This window comes from Stomoxys calcitrans, chromosome 4, assembly GCF_963082655.1.
Source record: "Stomoxys calcitrans chromosome 4, idStoCalc2.1, whole genome shotgun sequence".
Lineage (NCBI taxonomy): Eukaryota > Metazoa > Arthropoda > Insecta > Diptera > Muscidae > Stomoxys > Stomoxys calcitrans.
In genome coordinates this window covers 40,215,393-40,238,239 of record NC_081555.1, presented here as the reverse complement: position 1 = coordinate 40,238,239, position 22,847 = coordinate 40,215,393, and the positions used below count along the sequence as shown (strand labels likewise).

Sequence of the window (22,847 nt, the reverse complement as noted above, 5' to 3'; positions counted from 1 at the left end):
GCGCACAAATTGAACCCTATCCAACCGTATTACCCACCCACACAGGCTTGTCGGATCGCGGCAGGGGGATTTTCAGTGTCCTGCAATCCGCCTGACTTTATCAAAACTTCTGTTGACCTAAAAATTTGTTTGAGAACTGAAACAAATTTTTATTTTGTATACTATTACAATGGTGTACCTTGTCAATTTAGTTAAGTTTTATATTCATATCCACAGAATAATTTTTTTTTCACAAAAATTTATAAAAAAACATTTAAAAATCGTTCATTTAAGTAGAATTCGACAATTACAATCTTTAGATTTGTTACGCAAAATATGGCTTAAATTTAATCTCAGAATAATTTCACATCTAGCTTCTCTGTTTGTTTTTTTGTTTCTCTAATGGCAACCACAACTTCGCACTACCATATTTTTGTATTTCTTCAAATTGACATTTTCCTCATTCAGGTGATAGAGTACTGGGAGGGCTCCCAATCGGGTGGGAGCACAGCAGGGCTTGGGCACTTTGCTTTTCTCCAAGAGATGCACCAAAGTTTGGACAATCGCATGATTGGTGGCATTCATGTGGGCATTCAGAGGGAAATTGCATTCACCACTGCAGTAATAAGCACCATAACCTTCAGGAGCAATGATCCAATCCTAAAATTATATGAGAAAAAATGTAAACGGTTAATTTTATAAATAATATCGTAAGAATGTTACGGATCTTGATAAAAAATTTAGAAAATACACAGTTGTATTAATTCGTATATAATTTAATTGTAGACTATTTCAGTGAAATTGGATTGTAAATGCGTCTTTTATGGGGCCAAGACTTTAAATCGGGTTATCGGTCTATATGGCAGCTATATCCCAATCTGGACCGATTTGGGCCAAGTTGCAGAAAAATGTCGAAAAGCCTTACACAATTCACTGTCCCAAATTTTGGCGAAATCGGACAAAAAATGCTCCTTTCATGGGCCAAAAACCTTTAATCGAGAGATCGGTCTATATGGCAGCTATATCCCAATCTGGACCGATTTGGGCCAAGTTGCAGAAAAATGTCGAAAAGCCTAACACAATTCACTGTCCCAAATTTCGGCGAAATCGGACAAAAAATGCTCCTTTCATGGACCAAAAACAGAGCCAAATTGCAGAAATATATCGAGGGGCTAAACTTAACTCACAGTCCCAAATTACGGCGACATCGGACAAAAAAAAGGCGCCTTTTATGGGCCCAAAACCTTAAATCGAGAGATCGGTCTATATGGCAGCTGTATCCAAATATGGACCGATCTGTGCCATATTTCAGAAGTATGTCGGGGAGCTTAACTTAACTCACTGTCCCAAATTTCGGCGACATCGGACAATAAATGCGCCTTTCATGGGCATGTATTGACATAGAGGGGGTTTTAACAATGTGTGGACCGACACCCTGATCCAAACCTTCAACCAACCCCTGGTGAACCGGGTCCTTAGAGACTGAATAAAACATATACAGGCGCATTTTATCGCCACTCCTAAGGGTAACAACAACAAATAACCTATTACGGATGCTGACTTAGGAGAGATTTGTAAGGCTTCCACTGCAGCTATGGAACTAAAAACAACCGCATTTGCCAACCGCTTTATTCGGAGACCTCTGGCCTATTCAATCCCATGGCAGCCGTTGTACGTACCGGATTGGACCGATGGAGTCTTTCATCGGCAAGGCCATGCCCTACAAATGCTATCACTTGCCGCACACATTTTGCATAAGTGAGCTCGTAGTCCTATGTGTCCCCTTATGATACCGAAAGCTATAGTGCCCTCCTTATTACTTCCTTTTAGTAATAGCCTCGTCTTCTCACGATCTGGATCCCCCCATAGGATTTTCGCCGCCCTACCGACCGTTTCGCTGTTCCACATGGTTACATGCGCATTCGTCGCCCATGCCCTTAACTAGTACTTTGCCGATCCCAAAGACTTCGGCTTAACCAAGTATCAACGGCAGTTCTCTGGCCTTCACTGCCAAATCGTCTGCTTTATCATTCCCTTTCACTCTGCTATGGCCCGGCACCCAAACGGTGCGGATCGTGCCATCCTCAGAGAAAACGTTAATTTCCTAAAGATGTTCATATTCGACGTCTTCTCGTTAACACCACACCTCTTCATGCATTCCGTGATCGCCCGGTCAGACAGTCTAAAACAGATTTCAGTCCCTGGGATGTAGACCCCCAGGCCCACTCTGTCCTCCAGCTTTGATCCATTTGTGTAACATGATCTTAGAGATCACAGTACTAGGGTTCCGTTAATCCAAGACTGTGCTGCCAGCAGCAGTACCTCGTACTCGATCTCAAGTGCCGTCTCAGGTATCCGCTCGCAAACCTCTTCCATTTCTTCCAGGTTTCCTATCGTTTTCTCGATTATACCGCGATGTTATGACCTGCTCCTATGCTCTACCCATTCTCCCATCGCCTTAAGCCTCATAGCCACAATGGCTGCCTCACACTTAATCTGTATGTCAATGGGTCGGATATCTAGAATAGTCTCCACCGCCATAGTGGGCGTGGTCCTCATCGCTCCGCCTATGCCAAGACATCATGCTTTCTGAAACTGTTGTAGGGTCCTTATGTTGCACTTTTTCTCCATAGCAGTCCACCAAACTACTAAGTATTGGTCTAATCACGCTCCTGTAGAGCCAGTGGACTATAAAAAATAAATAAAATTGATATATCTGTGTCGACTCTGTGTGTTGCTGATGCTAGATGTCTTTTTAAGGAGATGTTGGATTTTGACTTTTTTCTTACTGCGCTTTAAGAAGAAGTTAACCAATATGACCCAACGTTTCATTCGAAAGGCATGCTTCTACCATGACACTGCTCACTAATTAGTGAGTAGGTGGAAGCATTTAATTTTAAAAGGCAAATCCTTTCGAAGATTCTTCTGGCAAGGCCGAAATCTCGATCATGGTAGCCAGCCTAATGAATAAGCACACCACAGTGTGACTTGAATTCTGAAGGGTTTTTTGTTGTTTTGCTTTTGTATTTGAAATGGAAAAAGAATAAAAGAAAAACTATTGGTCTAAGTTGGAGAAATCCAACAACAAATAAAATCGATTTATACATTTTTATACCCACCATCATGGTAGGGGGTATACTAATCTAGGCATTCCATTTGTAAAAACTCGAAATATGGACTTAGGACCCCATAAAGTATACATATTCTTGATCGTCTCGAAATTCTGATTCGAACTAGCCATGTCCGTCCGTCTGCCCGTCTGTCGAAATCACGATAGCGGCCGAACGAGTAGCTGCTTAAAATTTTGCACAGTTACTTTATATTGATGTAGGTCGTTGGGGATAGCAAATAGGCCATACGGTTCATATTTGGATATAGCTTCCATATAAACCGATCTCCCGATTTGACTTCTTGAGCCAGTGGAAGCCACAATTTTTGCCCGATTTGGCCGAAATTTTGCATGTAGTGTTCGGTTATGACTACCGACAACTGTGCCATGTACGTTTTAAATCTGTGTATAACCCGATATAGATCCCATATAACCCCATCTCCCTGGAAGCCACAATTTTTGCCCGATTTGGCCTAAATTTTGCATGTAGTGTTCCGTTATGATTTCCAACAACTGTGCCATGTACGTTTTAAATCTGTGTATAACCTGATATAGATCCCATATAAACCGGTCTCCCGATTTGACTTCTTGAGCCCCTGAAAGCCGAAATTTTCATCCGCTTTGGCTGAAATTTTGTACAACTGTGACAAGTACGTTTTAAATCGGTCAAAAACATGATATAGCTCCCATATAAACCGATCTCCCGATTGGACTTTTTAATCCCTTACAAGCCGCGATTTTTATCCGATTTGGATGAAATTTTGCATATAGTGACTCTCAACAACTGCGCCATGTACGGTCCAATTCGGTCTATAACTAGATATAGCTCCCATATTTTAGCAGAATTCATGGTGGTGGGTTCCCAAGATTCGGCCCGGCCGAACTGAGCACGCTTTTTAGTCCCACCACCGAAGGATGGGGGTATATTCATTTTGTCATTCCGTTTGCAAAACATCGAAATATCCATTTCCGACCCTATAAAGTATATATATTCTTGATCAGCGTAAAAATCTAAGGCGATCTAACAATGTCTGTCCGTCTGTCTGTTGAAATCATGCTACAGTCTTTAAAAATAGAGATATTGAGCTGGAACTCTGCACCGTTTCTTTTTTTTTTTGTCCATAAGCAGGTTAAGTTCGAAGATGGACTATATCGGACTATATCTTGATATAGCCCCCATATAGATCGATCCGCCGATTAAGGGTCTTAGGTCCATGAAAGCCACGTTTATTATCCAATTTTGTTGAATTTTGGGACAGCGAGTTGTGTTAGCCCACTTGACATCCTTATTCAATTTGGCTCAGATCGGTCCAGATTTGGATATAGCTGCCATATAGATTGATCCGCCGATTTAGGGTCTAAGGCCCATAAAGCCACATTTATTATCCGATTTTACTGAAATTTGGGACAGTGAGTTGTGTTAGGACCTTGGACATCGTTTTTCAATTTGGTTCAGATCGGTCCAGATTTGGATATAGCTGCCATATAGATTGATCCGCCGATTTAGGGTCTAAGGCCCATAAACGACACATTTATTATCCAATTTTGTTGAATTTTGGGACAGCGAGTTGTGTTAGCCCACTTGAAATCTTTCTTCAATTTGGCCCAGATCGGCCCAAATTTGGATATAGCTGCCATATAGATCGATCTCTCGATTTAAGGTTTTGGGCCCATAAAAACGACATTTATTATCCGATTTTCCTGAAATTTGAGACAATGAGTTGTGTTAGCCCACTTGACATCTTTCTTTAATTTGGCCCAGATTTGGATATAGCCGCCATATAGACCGATCCGCCGATTTAGGGTCTAAGGCCCATAAAGCCACATTTATTATCCGATTTTGCTGAAATTTGGGACAGTTAGTTGTGTTAGCCCACTTGACCTCCTTCTTCAATTTGGCCCAGATCGGTCCAGATTTGGATATAGCTGCCATATAGACCGATCCGCCGATTTGGGGTCTAAGGCCCATAAAAACGACATTTATTATCCGATTGTGCTGAAATTTGGGACAGTGAGTTATGTTAGGCCCTTCGACATCCTTCGTCAATTTGGTTTAGATAGGTCCAGATTTGGATATAGCTGACATATAGATCGATCTCTCGATTTAAGGTTTTGGGCCCATAAAAGGCGCACTTATTGTCCGATGTCGCCGAAATTTGGGACAGTGAGTTAAGGTAGGCCCCTCGACATCTTCCTGGAATATGGCTCAGATAGGTCCAGATTTGGATATAGCTGCCATATAGACCGATATCTCTATTTGAAGTCTTGGCCCCATAAAAAGCTCATTTATAATCCGATTTCAATGAAATTTGACACAGTGACTTATGTTAGGCTTTTCGATATCCGTGTCGTATATGGTCCAGATCGGTTTATTTTTAGATATAGATACTTAAACGACGCATATATTCTTATAAGTATTTGGTCCAAATCGGAACATATTTCGATATAGCTGCTATGGGACATAAGGTATACATTTTTCACCGGATTTGGACGAAAGGTGGTTTACATATATATCCGAGGTGGTGGGTATCCAAAGTTCGGCCCGGCCGAACTTAACGCCATTTTACTTGTTTTTTATTGATTTCTTGCGCTCCTACAGCATTAAATTCTATAAATTTCACTTTCACTTTAAGTTTTGGATACAGTTCGTTAACAAGTTCCTTTAGTTCCTTATTTTTGAGTTCTAATTCAAAAAGCTTATATTCCCGTCAACTCTACGATGATAAGGAAAATTCTATAGCAATTTTTGTACATAAAATAACTTACACGCCATCCTAGATCCTTAAAATCAATGTACAGTGTTTGCATTTGACAACTTCGAGTACCTTCTCCAGGACCATCCATTAGTGGATTGCCCATATCAGACTTCTTTTTGCGTCGTGAATGAGTGTCGCGCTTTCGCCGACTATGATGTTTGTTGCCTTGCTTGAGTAGCTAGAATTGAAAGATTTGATTGCTAGAATTTGTCTTATTCAACTATATATTGTATATCGCATTTACTTACCTCTGGGCCACGGAAGAAGCCAATCATAAATGGCTGATACTCATCATCGCCTTTCGGGTGCACCAAACCAATGTCATCTAATTTAATTTCCCTTTCCGGTTTATGCAGGGGATGAGCTCCTATGTATAGTCCTTTGTTATTTTCCTTGGGTTGTCGCAACCAAACACTCAAACCCTCGGTGACATTCATCTCCAGCCAGCCTTGGTAGTCGGCAGTGGTGTTCACTGAGGATAATAACTCCAAATCCAGATCATGGCCATTCGTATTGACTATGGAGTAGACATTGATGGTAAAATCTCTGCCACTAGTGGCCCATTTACCCTGGGCAGGATTTTGATAGATACGCAGTTCAGCCATCATAAGATAGTTATCTTCGGGTACCTCGGAAACATCAAACCACAAACGACGTCCATGCTCATGACGTATCTCATCAACGTGGTGGTCTGCCAGAAATAACAAAAAAAAAACGAATAAAATTAGTCTATGTGTAATTTAAACAGGAGATACAAATGATCATAGAAGGAACGAGTAAAAGGAAATATTCTTTTGTCTGTCCCTATGTAGCCTAGCCATGCTGCTTAAGGCTCCTTTTTCTTAGTCTCTTTTCCAATGGAATGCTGTAGGCGGTGAGCCTCAAAAACAGCAGACTCGAAGTCAAACAAGCAAAGGCAGTGCATACCATCGAAACTGGTTCATGCTGGGTTTGAAATGGGATTTTTTCGTTTTGTGTGGGCATTCCTTCCAGCATTCATTCTTGGAACTCGCCATGTGCTTACAACAGGTAGACAAAAAAAACACAAATTTCGTGATTTAAGCATGCCAGGCGCCTGATCACTTAAGAATTCTGCTCAAGACAGTCATCACCGCAGCACCACACAAAAATTACCATTACGAGGCAGTTTTGGTTGTCGGTTAATTCTTCCTTCCATTTAGCATTTCTTTGATTATGATTATCTTTATTTTTAGTAGTCGTAATTAAGTCATTATCAACAAATAAAAATGCACCCCAATCTCGTGGGATTTGCTTCGAAACAGAAATCCTTATTAGCGACATGGTAATTATTGGCTTAACTCTAAATGCATATCGTATTTCACAATCTGAGTCTGCATTTGTTTGAAAGTTCCCAATTTAGTAGACTGAGAAGGAACTAAATTAAAATTCCAATTTGTAGTTGTCCTTTCAAGTAAAACCTGATACACAGCGATGAGCAAATATAAACTCACTTTTCACATTACTGTGTACGTATAGAAGAACTTATATTCTTATAAGAATATAAGTTCTCATGTATAAGATCATGGCACTATGGTTCCAATGGCCAATTTTTTTGGCCAAAAGTAAAAATGGAGTTTTAACATTTTTATATACCTATCGTGCTTATCATAAGTGACCCATGACTGTGATGTATGAAGGTAGCGGGTAAGTTTGAAACTACCTTTTTCTATTCTCTTTCCTAAGAAGTACCGGAATCTACTATGAATCGTTAGAAAATTTGCCCATCGTTTGTTCGTCTGTCCTTTTTTTGTAATCAAAGTGTAAATCGCAATCATCATGAAATTTTCCACTCTTTTAGCCTAGAAGAAGGCGCTATGCACTTTGTTAAAAATCGGTTCAGATTTATATATACATATCGCCCGATTTACACATATAAGAACGTAGTGACCACCACTTTCAACCAATTTGAACGAAATGTGGTGTGGAATTTTCTCTTATTACATTTGGATATGGCTTCCATAGAACGATGAAAACCGACGGACGGACTTTTAGACCCATGATTTCTTCAACAAATTTTCTTAGAATTCTTCATATATTCGGAGTTTACTAAACTGTATACATCTGCTCAAACATTACCTGCTTCAGAGGACCTTCACTTTGTATTGACGTTTGGAAATCTAGAGAGACCAAATGGCAGCGGAAAAGGCGACGACTTCGAGGCCTCATATAATTCCCTAATATAGCTGCCATATAATCCGATCTTGGGTCTTGACTTCTTGAACCTCTAGAGGGCCAAATTCTCATCCAATTTGACTGAAATTTTGCACATAGTGTTTTGATATCTCTTCCAACAACTGTGCGAAGTATGGTTCAAATCGGTCCATAACCTGATATAGCTGCTATATAAACCGATCTTGGGTCTTGACTTCTTGAACTTTTAGAAAGCGCAGTTCCTATCCGATTTAACTGTAATTTTGCACGTGGTATTTTGGTATCACTTCCAACATTTATGCGAAGTATTGTCCAAATCGCTCCATACCCTGATATAGCTGCCATATAAACCGATCTGGGATCTTGAGTTCTTGAGCCTCTAGAGAGCTCAATTCTCATTCGATTTGGCACAGATTTTGTACAACGGCTTCTCCCATGGCCTTCAACATACGTGTGTAATATGGTCTGAATCGATCTATAGCTTGACACAGCTGCCATATAAGCCGATCTCCCGACTTTGCTTCTTGAGCCCCGAATCGGACTATAAATTGATATAGCTTCACCTTCTCCTCCGTCCATATTCATTATTCTTTGTTTGCCTCGACAGATGCGATCCATAGTGGAGGGTATATAAGATTCGGGCCGGCCGAACTTAGCACGCTCTTACTTGTTAGATTTACAGCTTAAGCTGAGTTTGCACCTCTAGCTAAATTTTCGCTTGCAGCCAAGACATTTATGTCGCCTCTGAATAATAGTTGTGTAGAATACCAGATGAAAGCAAACATCGATTCATAATTTTGGAAGAATTTTGGTCATTATACCCTATACTATTGCTGTGGTACAGGGTATTATAACTTAGCGCATTTATTTGAAACACCCAGAAGGAAGAGATAGATCCATTGATAAGTACGATTTATCGTTTAAATCAGAATCACTTTCTGACTCGATTTAGCTATGTCCGCATGTCTGTCCGTCTGTCTGTCCGTCCGTCTGTCTGTCTGTCTGTCTGTCCGTCTGTCTGTCTGTCCGTCTGTCCGTATGTCTGTCTGTCTTCCTTCTGTCTGTCTGTCCGCCTGTCCATGTTAATTTGTGTACAAAGTGCAGGTCGCAGTTTTCATCCGATCATCTCAATATTTGCTACAGACATGTTTTTCGGCCTAGAGACGAAGCCTGTTTTAATTGGAAAAAATCGGTTCAGATTTGGATATAGCTCCCATATATATATTCGTCCGATTTGCAGTAATAATGCAATCAAATAGTCATTTATGAATCGATTCTCCCTTAATTTAGCACGATGGATTTCATCTTGACTCTCAACATTGCTGGTGAATTTCATGGAAATCGGTTCAGATTTAGATATAGCTCTCATATATATATCGCCCGGTTTTCACTCCTAGAGCTACTGCATACGCATTTATCGACCAATCTTGCTAAAATTTTATACAACGCTTTCCCCGACGACTACCACGTTATTTGAGAAGTTTATTCGAAATCGGTTCAGATTTAGATATATCTCCCATATATATGTCCGTCCGATTTGCAGTAATGTTGCAATAAAATGGTCATTTGTTTACCGATTCTCTTAAAATTTGGCAGGAAGGATTTTCTCTCGACTCTCGATATAAATGGTGAATTTCATGAAAATCGGTTCGGATTTTGATATAGCAAGTAGCGCAGAGGTTAGCATGACCGCCTATTACGCTAAACGCCTGGGTTCGAATCCTGTCGAGATCATCGGAAAAAATTTTCAATGGTGGTTTTCTCCTTTCACGGCTGTCAACATTTGTGAGGTACTATGCTATGTAAAACTTCTCTCCAAAGAGCTGTCGCATTGCGGCATTCCGTTCAGACTCGGCTATAAAGAGGAGACCCCTTATCATAAAGCTTAAAACTTGAATCGGACTGCACTCATTGATATGTGAGAAGTTTGCCCTGTTCCTTAGTGAAATGTTCATGGACAAAATTTGCATATATATCGCCCGCAAACGCATTTTGACCAATCTTGCCAAAAATTTGCGCAATGCTTTCCCCGACGACTACCACATTAGATATAGCTCCCATATATATGTTCGTCCGATTTTGAGAAATATTTCAATAAAGTGCTCATTTGTTGACCGATTCTCTCGAAATTTGACAGGAAGGATTTTCTTATGTCTCTCGACATTACTGGTGAACTTCATACAAATCGGCTCAGATTTAAATATAGCTGTCATATATGTATATGGCCCGATTTCCTCTCCAAGAGCCACTGCAGGCGAATTTTTTAATCAATCTTGCCAAAATTTTACACAACACTTTCCCCGATGACAACCACATTATCTGAGAAGTTTGCTCGAAATCGGTTTAGAATTAGATATGGCTTCCATAGATATGTTCATCAGATTTTGGGTAATTTGCAATAATGTTGTTATTTGTGAACCGTAGTTATTACAGTTTGAACATATTTGCTCGAAATTCGATACGGATTGTTTAATAACCCTTCTGAAAATATCCGCCGATGTCCATCAACATTGCTTCAGAATCGGATATAGCTCCCACATTGTATTTAAATGCCAAACAAACAAATGTAAACCAAATTTTTCTAAAGCAAGCTAAAAATAACAGCTGATAACTGACAGAAGAAAGAATGCAATTACAGAGTCACAAGCCGTTGAAAAAATTTGTCAACGCCGACTATATGAAAAATCCGCAATTACTTTTTGGGCAACCCAATACTTATATAATGTGTGTAGGTTATTAAACAGTCTTACTGGCTAATAAAGTTCATATTTGCTGTAATTAATCGTTTTCATTTGCAAATAACTTTATTTTATGTTGCATGGAGCTATTAAACACACACATTTTCATTCTTAGTTGCAAGAACAAATTCACCAAAACCTATTAAGTCACCCTGTTACGCAAAGAAAATCTCATTTGAGCTGTGTACTGTAAGCGAAATTTTCGGTAACGGTACATGTAAGGAAAATTTCGCCAGAGTTGCATACTGCACTTTAAATGGCTAAAAGGATGATTTGCCTGAATATCGTAACTGTTCTAACATTAGTTCCAAAAATCTATTACAATGAATTATTTGCCATTATAAGGTTTTCATACTTACTTTTATTTAAAAATGTCATTATAATATCACTTTGATCGATTGCTCTTTTATCGAGATCTGTTATAAAATTCTCCTGTTCTTGTAGGTCCCGTTTAGAACGAACTGAAGTTGGCGGCTCATCTTCATTTTCCTCCTCCTTGAGTCGATGGTAGACATCCAAAAGGAATTGTGGAGCTGATTTCCTAAAACAAAAGAATATTTTCACTATGACAATCAATGGAGAATAAGTCTTATCTTAAAACTGTAACAGTGGTGCACAAAATGAAAATGAGATTGTATGCATGAGTGACTCTCCATAAAAGTCTATAGTCCTCTCTATGAATAAAATTTAATTTATTCGATAAAGAGGTTGATTTTTTTTAAACGTAATACTAAAAAATATTATTAATTTCTCCTATATTATGTATCATTGGAATTTCTCATTTCTTATCTATCCTCAAAAATATTCTGTAACTTGTAATAGGTAGCTACTTTCAAAAAAAATTGTAAGTCACTGAAGGATAGCTACGATAGTGTTATTTATTAGACGGTTGAAAATCTGCGTCAGCTTCCAGCGTAGCGGCAGATCTAGAGCCCGGGAGAAGAGTGGAGTGGAGTGGACGCTCTATTAAATGTTGGCTTAGAAAGGGTGCATCGCTTTTAGATTTATTGAAAAGCTTCGTGCGAATGATGCTAAACTTCCTACCAGTAAGGAGAGAGGCTTCCTTAATTGGGCTCGGATATTCGCTGCACAGGCTACACGTCTAGATTGGGAAACGGCACCACAGCCAGCCAAAGGCTGAGGTTACCTGAAGGGCATCCCTGCCCTAAGTCGAGTAATAATAATATTGGTCCAAGAGCCTTTGCTAATGTCGCTATGGACAGCTTGGTGATGGTAGTTGTCAACAAGGAAGAAGAACAGGGCTGCATACCTAGGAACAATTGGAGTGGGATAGTCAGTGGGCTGTCATCTATATACTTCGATGTCCTAGCGGAATTTCCTGGGCCTGCTCCAGTTTGTGACGATGCAAACTATAAATTGCTTGCGGGTATCAACACTTAATTGAGTTGTTCCGAATCCATATTTGGGAGACTAAGGGACCGTAATTCCAATCTTTCAAGATTGGCGAGATCTGGCCAGGTGCAGCACTGGATACCAAGTATTTCCTCAAGTTCTGAATCCATACTTGGAAGACTAAGGGACTGTAATTCCAATCTTTCAACCACCGATTGCAAAATCGGTAGATTGGATGAGGTTGACGACGATTGGAAACATGCATTACGCGTACTAAACTCCAGCTGTTTCGCATACCTCGATAAATCCAAAGGAGTTGTATCCTTCTGATTCAACTAGTTGAGACTGAAGGTGTATAAAAGCAGTATGATTGGGGAATCAGGAGACGACTAAGTACTTGTTGAAGAACACTTGTCTGAGGAACTATCGACCATATCACTAAACTCCGTCGGATTGCAGAAGGCTGAAAATCCCCCTACCACCATCAAAATAGGATGAAAAGACGTCGAATCGGAACTCAAAAGGGATTTAGACAGGAGCAGCTAGTGAAGCATCTATCGAGGAATCGTCCACACTGCAAGTGTCCTGAGGAAGAGAGATTCCAGTGCTTTCTCAACTGCCTCTGGATGCGTAAACTCTTCATGACAAGATCGAACAATTCGTGTGAGGATGAATTCCTGGCGGACTCGAAAGTCGAGGCACACGCAACAGTGCAGATACATCTCCACCATTGTAAGGCGGCTTGGGCGGCACTAGATGTCCTTCTGTCCAGGCAGGAGGAATTGGCGTGTTCTTATTCAGGAAATGTGGGTGTGCGGAGAAATGGTTCGTGGGCTAAAAAATCCTGGATTTAAACTACTCAAGGGTTTAGGGAATGGGAGACATAGAGGCTGTATTCTTGTAAAGCAGTCTAAATGTTTTTCTTCCAGATGTTACCTTTGTATCGGAGGATATAAGCGATAGAATATGCGACTGGATGTGTTGGATGACCACAGCTTCTCTGATCATCGTTATATTAGTTTCAGTCTTGGAGAGGATGTTGCAAAGGTGGTTCCTCGACTAAACAGAAGAAATGTGGATTGGGATAAATCCGGAAACTTTCCAACAGACATGTCGCCTGAGGAAGTTACCAATGATAAGCATTCTTCGCAGGTTATTGGAGAAATTGTGTCTGAGTCCAAAATCTTAAGGCCACAAAAAATTTCGACTCCTTTAAGTCGCCAGGCCCTGATGCTGTATCACAGGTTGAATTATATGCTGTGTCCGATAGACTGGCTCCTTGGCTAAGGGAGATATAGTCTGCTTATATCAGCAAGTCGTACCCACCTGTGGGATGGGGGACACAAAGGTAATTTTCATTCCAAAAGCAAGAACAACTTACCACATAAAGCCGAAATATTTTAGTCCTATAAGTCAGTCATCAATTATGATGATTCCAGAGAAGTTGATAGAAACATATCTTAGGGCAAAGACCCCTAGAGATCGCCTGTCTCGGCAGTAGCATGAATATAGTAAAGGCAAGTCCACTGAAACAGCCCTTCACGACTTAGTCGGCTACATAGAGGGTTCTCTCGCTGTCAAGGAATATACAATGATATACAATTTCTTGACGTTGAAGGTGCTTTCAATAATGTAAAACCGACGTCAATCATGAAGGAGTTAGAGTTTCTAGGCATTAAAACTACCGTATGAATGTTTATTAATAACTTACTTTCTAAAATATGCATTACGGCAGACTTGGGATCTGTGGATCTAAAAAGATCCATAGATCCCAATTACGGAATATTGCCATTAATCATCAGCGTATGCTGATGACGTAGCAATTGTGGGTAGGGGAAAGTTTCCTAGCACTCTAGGAGATGTACTTCAGGAAGCTCTGCGTGCAACAGCTAAGTGGGCTACCGAAAGTGGTCTAGGTGTAAATCCGTGCAACACAGAAGTAGTTATTTTCAGCAGGAGATACAAGTTGCCTACAATGGCACCTGTTTCCTTGGGAGGAGAGAATGATTCATTTACAGAAAGCGCAAAATACCTGGGTGTTTTGCTGGACATGAAATGAACATCAAATCCAACATTTTTGAAAGGGCAAAAAAGGCGACTCTTGCCCTTTACATCTGCAGAGAGCCATTGGGTGTTAAAAAATTTAAGAGATATACTTCAGGAAGCTTTTAGTGCGACAGCGAAGTGGGCTCAAAAAGTGATCTAGACGTAAATCCGAAGAAAATGATATTTATGCCAATCGTGAGATGATATTTATGCCAATCGTCGTAATGACATCATATCTTAGCCATTCCACCACTTTCTTAATTGCGAGGATCTCTGCTTGATACACACTGCAGTGGTCGGGTAACCTTTTCGATATGACCAGTTCTAGTTGGGGGTTTAAACCGCATACCATGCACTGGGTATATGTTGCAGTTGTCAGCTCTATAATGCTTTATGGTGTTGTAATCTGGTGGACGGCGTGTGGATGCTACGGACACTATGTTATCCTTGATACAATATCCGATGTTCCCGGCAGTGTCAACTACACATTGCTTGAGCCGCTTTTTGATAAAAAGTACTGTACCACTATTCCTGATAGAACCGATTAGAACTACTATAACCTAGATAATAGGAGTTATATCGACTTCTATACGGATAATTCCAAACTAGATGACCAGGTGGGCCTTGGAGTATACTCTGAAGACCTAGGACTGGTCAAGGCTACCTGACCACTAAAGTGTGTATCAAGCGGAGATCCTTGCAATTAAATAAGTGGTGGAATGGCTAAGATATAATGTCATAACGACGATTGACATATGTAAATATCTTCTCAGATAGCCAGGCGGCGATTTAATCTCTGGGGTACATATTTATGTAGGATCGTGTCTAGCGACTCGCGCTTATCGAGGACATGGGATGCGCATCACGGGCAAAGACAGAGTCGTGTAAGTGCGTAAACAGTCGTGGAAAGACCCAGAATTGAACTCTGCAGACAATCGTTCATTGTGTGTCGTGTTGAAAGCATCTAAGTAAATCTCGATAGCTTGTGTTGTGCCATTATTTTTACTTTCATTACCTTATATGTTTTTTTACTGTAAATTACATATGAACAACTGAATTAATTACATAATAAACAGAATTTTGTGCATTAACACTTAACTGTTCTTAATCGTTGGGCAGTGCGTTACTTAGGAAGTGCTATATTTAACCCACTCTCCTATATTTATGAATTCAAAAACCGCCCTCGATTGTCGCAGATCTCTTAACAAGATGGCTGAACAGTACAAAATTCACCTGTTCTGGGTGCCCGGCCACAGAGATATCCCAGGGAATTGTTGAAAACAGACGAGCTTGCGAGACTTGGAACCACCTTATGCATTTCAGGAGAAGTGAAATTTGTGGTTAATGGCTCTAGCGACATGTGAGCTAAGTCTTTAGAATCTGCCCCGGAGGGCAACGAATGACAGATGGCCACAAAATGGGGGTGTGAACACTCCATAATTAGATGGAGTTTTGCTGTCGCTGGCTAATACAGACGGCTCAGTCATTGTATCCGTCATGACAGGTGAGTGTCTAATCGGTAAACATGCTGACTTCTACAAGTAACGACTTATACAGGAGTTCCACTTTATGATCCCAATTGTTTGAGAACTTGTCGGATTTAGCGAATGTAATGTAGATGATAAAGGGTGATTTTTTTGAGGTTAGGATTTTCATGCATTAGTATTTGACAGATCACGTGGGATTTCAGACATGGTGTCAAAGAGAAAGATGCTCAGTATGCTTTGACATTTCATCATGAATAGACTTACTAACGAGCAACGCTTGCAAATCATTGAATTTTATTACCAAAATCAGTGTTCGGTTCGAAATGTGTTCAAATTTTGACAAATTTTGTTCAGCGATAAGGCTCATTTCTGGTTGAATGGCTACGTAAATAAGCAAAATTGCCGCATTTGGAGTGAAGAGCAACCAGAAGCCGTTCAAGAACTGCCCATGCATCCCGAAAAATGCACTGTTTGGTGTGGTTTGTACGCTGGTGGAATCATTGGACCGTATTTTTTCAAAGATGCTGTTGGACGCAACGTTACGGTGAATGAACACATTTCGAACCGAACACTGATTTTGGTAATAAAATTCAATGATTTGCAAGCGTTGCTCGTTAGTAAGTCTATTCATGATGAAATGTCAAAGCATACTGAGCATCTTTCTCTTTGACACCATGTCTGAAATCCCACGTGATCTGTCAAATACTAATGCATGAAAATCCTAACCTCAAAAAAATCACCCTTTACAACGTTGGGAATTAGAAGGCATCTTCCTTCTCGTGTTCTGTAGTCTGATGACAGACACCCACATAAACCTAACCTAATTGTCATATTGATTTCCTGAAAAATATATGCTTTATAATTGACATAGTGCATTATAGATGGACCACCCTTTGTTATTCATATTTTGATGTATAAGAAATTAAATCTCCATTGATTTTTTCCTACTAAAAGTTGTATATCTAGACACATTATTTCTTCATAATTTGTTTGAATTTCCAGTTGACACATTAAACTCGCGCACAAGCCTTGCTTTTTTTGTTGTTGTTAATAAATAAATCGCATATGCAAATATTTGCCCATTGTTACGTTTTTGACATCAGAAGATACCTGATTTTATTTCTTCTCTTGGTTTAAGCTAATTTACATTCTCATTTGTTGCTGAAAACTAATCACACGTTAGTGGCTCCGTTTTGTCTACGAATCAATTTTTTCCAATAAGAACCAAATTTGCGTTTGTATTTTGTGCCACTGAGCAGCTGCTTTTGTGATATTCGATATCATGAATGTTGTAATTATGAATGTAAGTATTTGTACATAGATAAGTACATTAGAGTGGTACGTTTAAGACGAAAAGAGATTACAAGAAAAAAACCTAATCTGAGGATGTTTTACAGCTATATATTTAGGTAAGAAATACGTACTGATCGAAAATATCCAGAGGTAATTAATTTTTCGGTATTCTTAAGCACTGCATTAACTTCAGTCTTTTAACATATTATCTTGGCGGGTCTATGATAACCACAGCTCACTATTAGCGACTAAAGCCTGGTACTATATTCGATTTTCACAGTTGATAACACATACATATTATTCACTCTTACTTTTTTGAAACAGTATAAATATTTCAATGAAAAAATAATACTTTTATGATTTTTCATAAGTATATAGCCGAACCGGGCCCGCTCCGCTGCGACTTCTTCAACTCCCTAATATCTTTTTAGGGTTGGGACACTTCGCCGTGAATGTGTATATCGAATTCGTGCCACTGTAGCCTATGTCCGCCTATATCCTGGCGATGACATCGGACAAAATTAAAAGCGGTTATGATCCAATCTTAATGATAGCGACATTTCCCGAAAATCAAACAATTTAAACATCAAGTAGCTTGTATATAATAGGGAGGTGCTTTCGGGTTGGGCTGTTCCCCAAACACATGGCTTTTCAATTGGATATCAAATTCGTTTTTATCTCTCAAGCACCTTTCGTTTTGAGCTCTATATTGTCGCGATTGGTCTATATATCCATTTGGAGGGTTTTGGACGGCCCCTGAGGCACCCGACCCCAACAATAGAAACCATGTTTGGTTTTGACTGTGAGAGTGTAAAAAAATTTTGAACGAATCGCATTACCAATCTCCGAGATCTGGTGTTTTTAAAAATTGGTGTAATGAGAAGTGCTTTTTAGGGGAGGGATGGCATTCAGACATTTCGACTCAAATATGGATATCAAATTCGTGCTGCACTCCCAAATCCATTAAATGTGAGCCACATATTGCCATGGTCGGTAAATATGAACTATTTGGAGGGTGTTTTGGGAATGGGGCGGCCACCGACATTTTGCCCTGAAAATAGATATCTAATTCGTTCTTTCCTTCAAATACCGTTGATTTGAGCTTCATGTTGCCATAATAGGAAATGCATTTCAGTTAAGGGGGTGCTTTAGGGCGTACCCCCAAACACTTGGCTCCAGAATTGGATATCAAATTTGTTTTCTACTCTCAAATATCTTTCATTTGAGTTCCATATTGTCATAATGGGTCAATCAACCTATTTTACTTATTTTTGGAAGAAAAAGCGCCATCTATTGGTTGCCCAAAAAGTAATTGCGGATTTTTTAAAAGAAAGTAAGTGCATTTTAATAAAACTTGGAATGAACTTTAATCAAATATACTTCTTTTAAACTTTTTTCTAAAGCAAGCTAAAAGTAACAGCTGATAACTGACAGAAGAAAGAATGCAATTACAGAGTCACAAGCTGTGAAAAAATTTGTCAACGCCGACTATATGAAAAATCCGCAATTACTTTTTGGGCAACCCAATAGACTTGAACACAAATTTTAATGTCATATTCGTAATCTACTCCCAAATACCTTTCATTTGAGTCCCATAGAGACATGGTCGGCTAATATGCCCATTTGTGGGTACTTGGGGAGGGGCGACCTCCCATTACTTGGAACTAATTTTTAATGGCATATTTGTAATCTACAGCCGAATACTTTTCATTTGAAGCCCATATTGACATAAACGCCGAATATACCTGTTTAGAGGAGTTTTTGAGTTGGGGATGCCCACTGGGTACTTGGACCTAAATTTTAATACGATATTCGTTTTCTAGTCTCCAATACTTTTCATTTGAAACCCATATTGTGCCCATCGATCCACTTTTGGTTTTGAGTGGCACTTTTGGGGTAAGGTGCCATCCGATATCTAAAAATAATATAGCCTATGATTCCTCCCAGACAAACTTACACAATCTGTGAAAATTTAAAAAAAATCGGTTCAGCCGTTTTTTATTCTACGGAACAAATAAAAAAATCGATTTCCAAATAGTCATAATGGGTCATATGCTCATTTAAGGCATTTTTGGGGGACAGGGTGACCCCCCATACTTCGACCTGATTTTGTAAGCCAGATTCGTATTCTACTCCCGAATACCTTTCATTTGAGGCCCATATTGATATGAACGTTCAATATGACTGTTTGGGGGAATTTTGGGATTGGAGCGGGATGATGGGTACTTAGACCCTAATTTTAATACCATATTCGTATTCTATTTTCCAATACCTTTCATTTGATACCCATATTGTTTTTATAGGGCCACTTGTGATTTTGAGTGGTATTTTTGGGGTAAAGGGGGAGTATCCGCCCCCTTCCGATATCAACAAATTATAAAGCATATTTCTTCTTCCTGACTATATTCGTAATCTACTCCCGAATACCTTTAATTTGAGTCCCATATTGTCATGCTCGTCCAATAAACCTATTTTAGAGGGTTTTGGGGCGGCCCCCCACTATTTGGATCCAATTTTTAATATGAAATTCGTATTCTACTCCTCAATACCTTTCATTTGAATCCCATATAGTTCTGATCGGTACACTTTTATTTTTGGGTGGTACGTCCCCTTTGAGGAGCTTGGAACGCTAAGTTCGACTAATGGGACAAATGTTCTGTCATTGCCAATTAAATTAAAGCAAAAGACAAGTTTAACAAAATATTTGGTTGGATAGACTTTTAAGAAGCCGCCGTAACGTATAGGCTAGCTAGCATAGCTGCTAACGCCTATGAATGCCTGGTTTCGCGCTCTAGCGGAAACATCAGAAAAAATCTTTCACTTAATCTGACGATATTTGTGAGATATTCAGACATGTAAAACTTCACTACAAAGATGTGATGCTCTGCAGCATGACTTTTAGGCTCGGCTTTTAAAAGGAGGTCCCTTATCGATGAGCTAATCTTGAATCGCCTAGCACTCATTAATATGTAAGAAGTCTCCCTTGTTTCTTAATAAATTGCTAAGAGGTTAATTATCAATTTACAAAAAAATTTGCAAATTTTCGCCCATGAACATTCCACTAAGGAACAGGGGCAAACTTCTCACATATCAATGAGTTCAGTCCGATTCAAGTTTAAGCTCAATGACAAGGGGCCTCCTTTTTATAGCCGAGTCCGAACGGCGTGCTGCAGTGCGACACCTCTTTAGAGAGAAGTTTTACTTGGCATAGTACCTCACAAATGTTGCCAGCATTAGGAGGGGAAAACCACCGCTGAAAATTTTATCTGATGGTATCGCCAGGATTCGAACCCAGGCGTTCAGCGTCGTTGGCGCACATGCTAACCTCTGCGCTACGGTGGCCTACATTATCAATTTCCAGAACGTCCAATTTCTTTGCTCACCTTAAAGACAAATGTCCATGCTTCCTTCTGGGACGATCGGGTAATCCTAAAAACTCCAAAATATCGTATGCAGCTGCCATTTTTTCCTCCTCATCGAGTATATGATGCACCACCGTTTGATCTCGCCCATTGTCAACATAAATGCCCGATTGGCTAGCACTCACTAGAACACTGGATGAGCAAAACGGATTTAAGCCGACACAAACCATTAAAGACATCCCCAAGAACATGGAGATTAGCGACATAAAACACAGCGTTGACTTTGAGGACCATATAGTGCGCAAGATTGTGCTGCATTGCACTGTGCGTTGTTTATTGCGACGTAACATTTTGCGTTATTTCGAACAACTGTATGTCTGCAGGTAATATGATCGAATTCTTTTCACGATCATTAATTTGCCATATATTTCTATGCGATCGTAGTCCTGGCAAATTTGAGGCAAGCTCTATACTCGTGCCTAAAAGTTTTGCTTATTTGGTATCCCCCACAGGGCTATGACGCAGTGTTCAATATGAAATGTAATAACAGTTATAGCGCGAAAGCGTGTATTGTACGGATTGATATTTGCGCCCTGCTGCTGCTCCTCCACTAATTGATCGTGGCAGTACTTGGTGTTGGGGGAAGGCCAGTACGGCAGGCGGTGGTGGTGGTGTTGATGTTGACGTGTGTATCAAACGCGTATGTATGAGTATTTTAAGTAGTTGGGTGGCTGGACTGATGGCCGCTGCTTTTGTAGATTATCCGGTTCCAGGGGTTTGAATGTTTACATTGAAATGTTTCACCGATGTTTGTTCTTTTTTTTTTCTCTCTCTCTCTAAATTTGCACGTACTTATTTCTTTTTGTTATGTTGACTGCTGCCTCCCGATTTGTTTAGAAATCGCACATTATTTATTAGCATTCAATTGCGGAATCTTCATAAATTCTTCACACGTTCAAGCAGGCAAGCAGTGGGGGTGGACCAACGATTTACCGCACCAAGTGGCCGGTAGGCAAAGAGCAGGCAAGTGGCAAGCGTGAAATTGAAATGCGACGATTTCTGGGAAGCCTCAAGGCCACAACGGATGACAAATACAAACTGAAGTGGGTTGGGCTGGGCAGTACGAAGGGAATTCCAATCCTCGTTTACTAGATAAAAACACAGCAGTTGTTTGGTTGTAATTAAGTGAAATTTAAATTCGATTTCTTGGACGGCCGTATGTAGTGTGGTGCTTATTTTTGAAGGAGGGTAACTTGGCTTATTTGCAGCAGCAATAATCGACAATATGCCTTCGTTTAATTAATTTTTATATAGAAAACTTTGTTAGGCTGCTTATTTATTCAATTAAAAGAAATGCGTTAAGATTTGTTTGATATGTGTTTGCTGTGTATGTAAGTATGGGTGTGTGTGTGTGTTTGTATGCATGTACGGTTGTCTGCTATTGTTTCGGTCATCGGACAAACCGTCGATTGCTTCAATTTGAAGATTTCTTGCCAGTTGATCTCGCATTTATCTGGCCTCAGTTCTGTTCATGCCTCTTTAGCTCTTTTTGAAGGGGGTTTTGCTCTCGACTTGTCTCTCCTTGACTGTCTATCTATCCACTTCGGTTGTTCCTCATCATCATTATCATATTCTTCGTTCACAACAAACACTCACATCAAGCCAAAAGACATGCAAAATATTTACACAAGAAGAGCTTTGTTTGTGTTTTTTTTCTTCTTCTTCTTTTTCTCAATCTTTTTTTAGTTTTATTTTTTTTTCTTATTTTCTCAATAATTTCGAGAACAAACTGGTTTTTGTCTTCGCGGTGTCTGGTGTAGGTATTTTACGGATTTCTTTTGTGATTCTCTTGCAATACTTGTATTTTTTATTCTTAAACAATTTCTTTTTGCACTTTAACTTGTTGGGATTTTACTAAAATGCGATTTTCCGTTTTAAATTACAAATATTGGTGTATTAATGTGAGTTTTTATTAATAAAAAAACCAAACAAAACAAAAAATTGTATGCAGTCCGTGCATCACTCTCCAAGCTTCAGCAATAAACTGAGAGCTGAATACACAAATTTCTCAATACAAACGAACGAACGAGCCACTATACGATTCAGACAATTCATCTATCGATCCGTTCATCAGTCAGTCAAGTTTATCCAACAACGGCGTTCGGTTTGAGTCTATTGTCGTCGTCTTCCTTGTTGGGCCGGCCATTGTATCTGCAACGCATGGCGGGCAAACGCAACATGTGCGAGTGTGTGTACATGAGTTGTATCTCTCAGATACACTTCGGCAACTCACTCAGCACGAAACTAAACTCACTCTTAATGGACTGGCAATAACATACAGAGCAACAAACAACTACGGCTATTCCCAGTGGGAAAACTAGTAAGGCCTGCTTAAATCAGGCCTGATAACATCGCTTCAAAGCCTGCTAATAGAATGACCATAAGCCTTCTAAAATGCAGCCGCCAAGAGAACCAACTTGCGATTTCTAAAACTGTGACAAGGTATGCCTTTACCGTTTTTATACCCACCACCGAAGGATGGATGGAACACA

At 39.8% G+C, this 22,847-nt stretch overlaps 1 protein-coding gene across 1 annotated transcript; it reads right to left on the bottom strand.

Annotated features, from left to right (window-relative positions):
* Positions 1-124: 124 nt before the first annotated feature.
* LOC106084316 (protein 60A) lies at positions 125-22,352 on the bottom strand. Its single transcript, XM_013247902.2, has 5 exons — positions 20,317-22,352; positions 11,114-11,295; positions 6,093-6,535; positions 5,855-6,022; positions 125-639 (listed from the first exon to the last, which is right to left on the bottom strand). Exons 1-5 carry the CDS (start codon positions 20,643-20,645, stop codon positions 379-381), a joined length of 1,383 nt encoding a protein of 460 aa, XP_013103356.1. The 5' UTR covers positions 20,646-22,352; the 3' UTR covers positions 125-378.
* Positions 22,353-22,847: the final 495 nt, after the last annotated feature.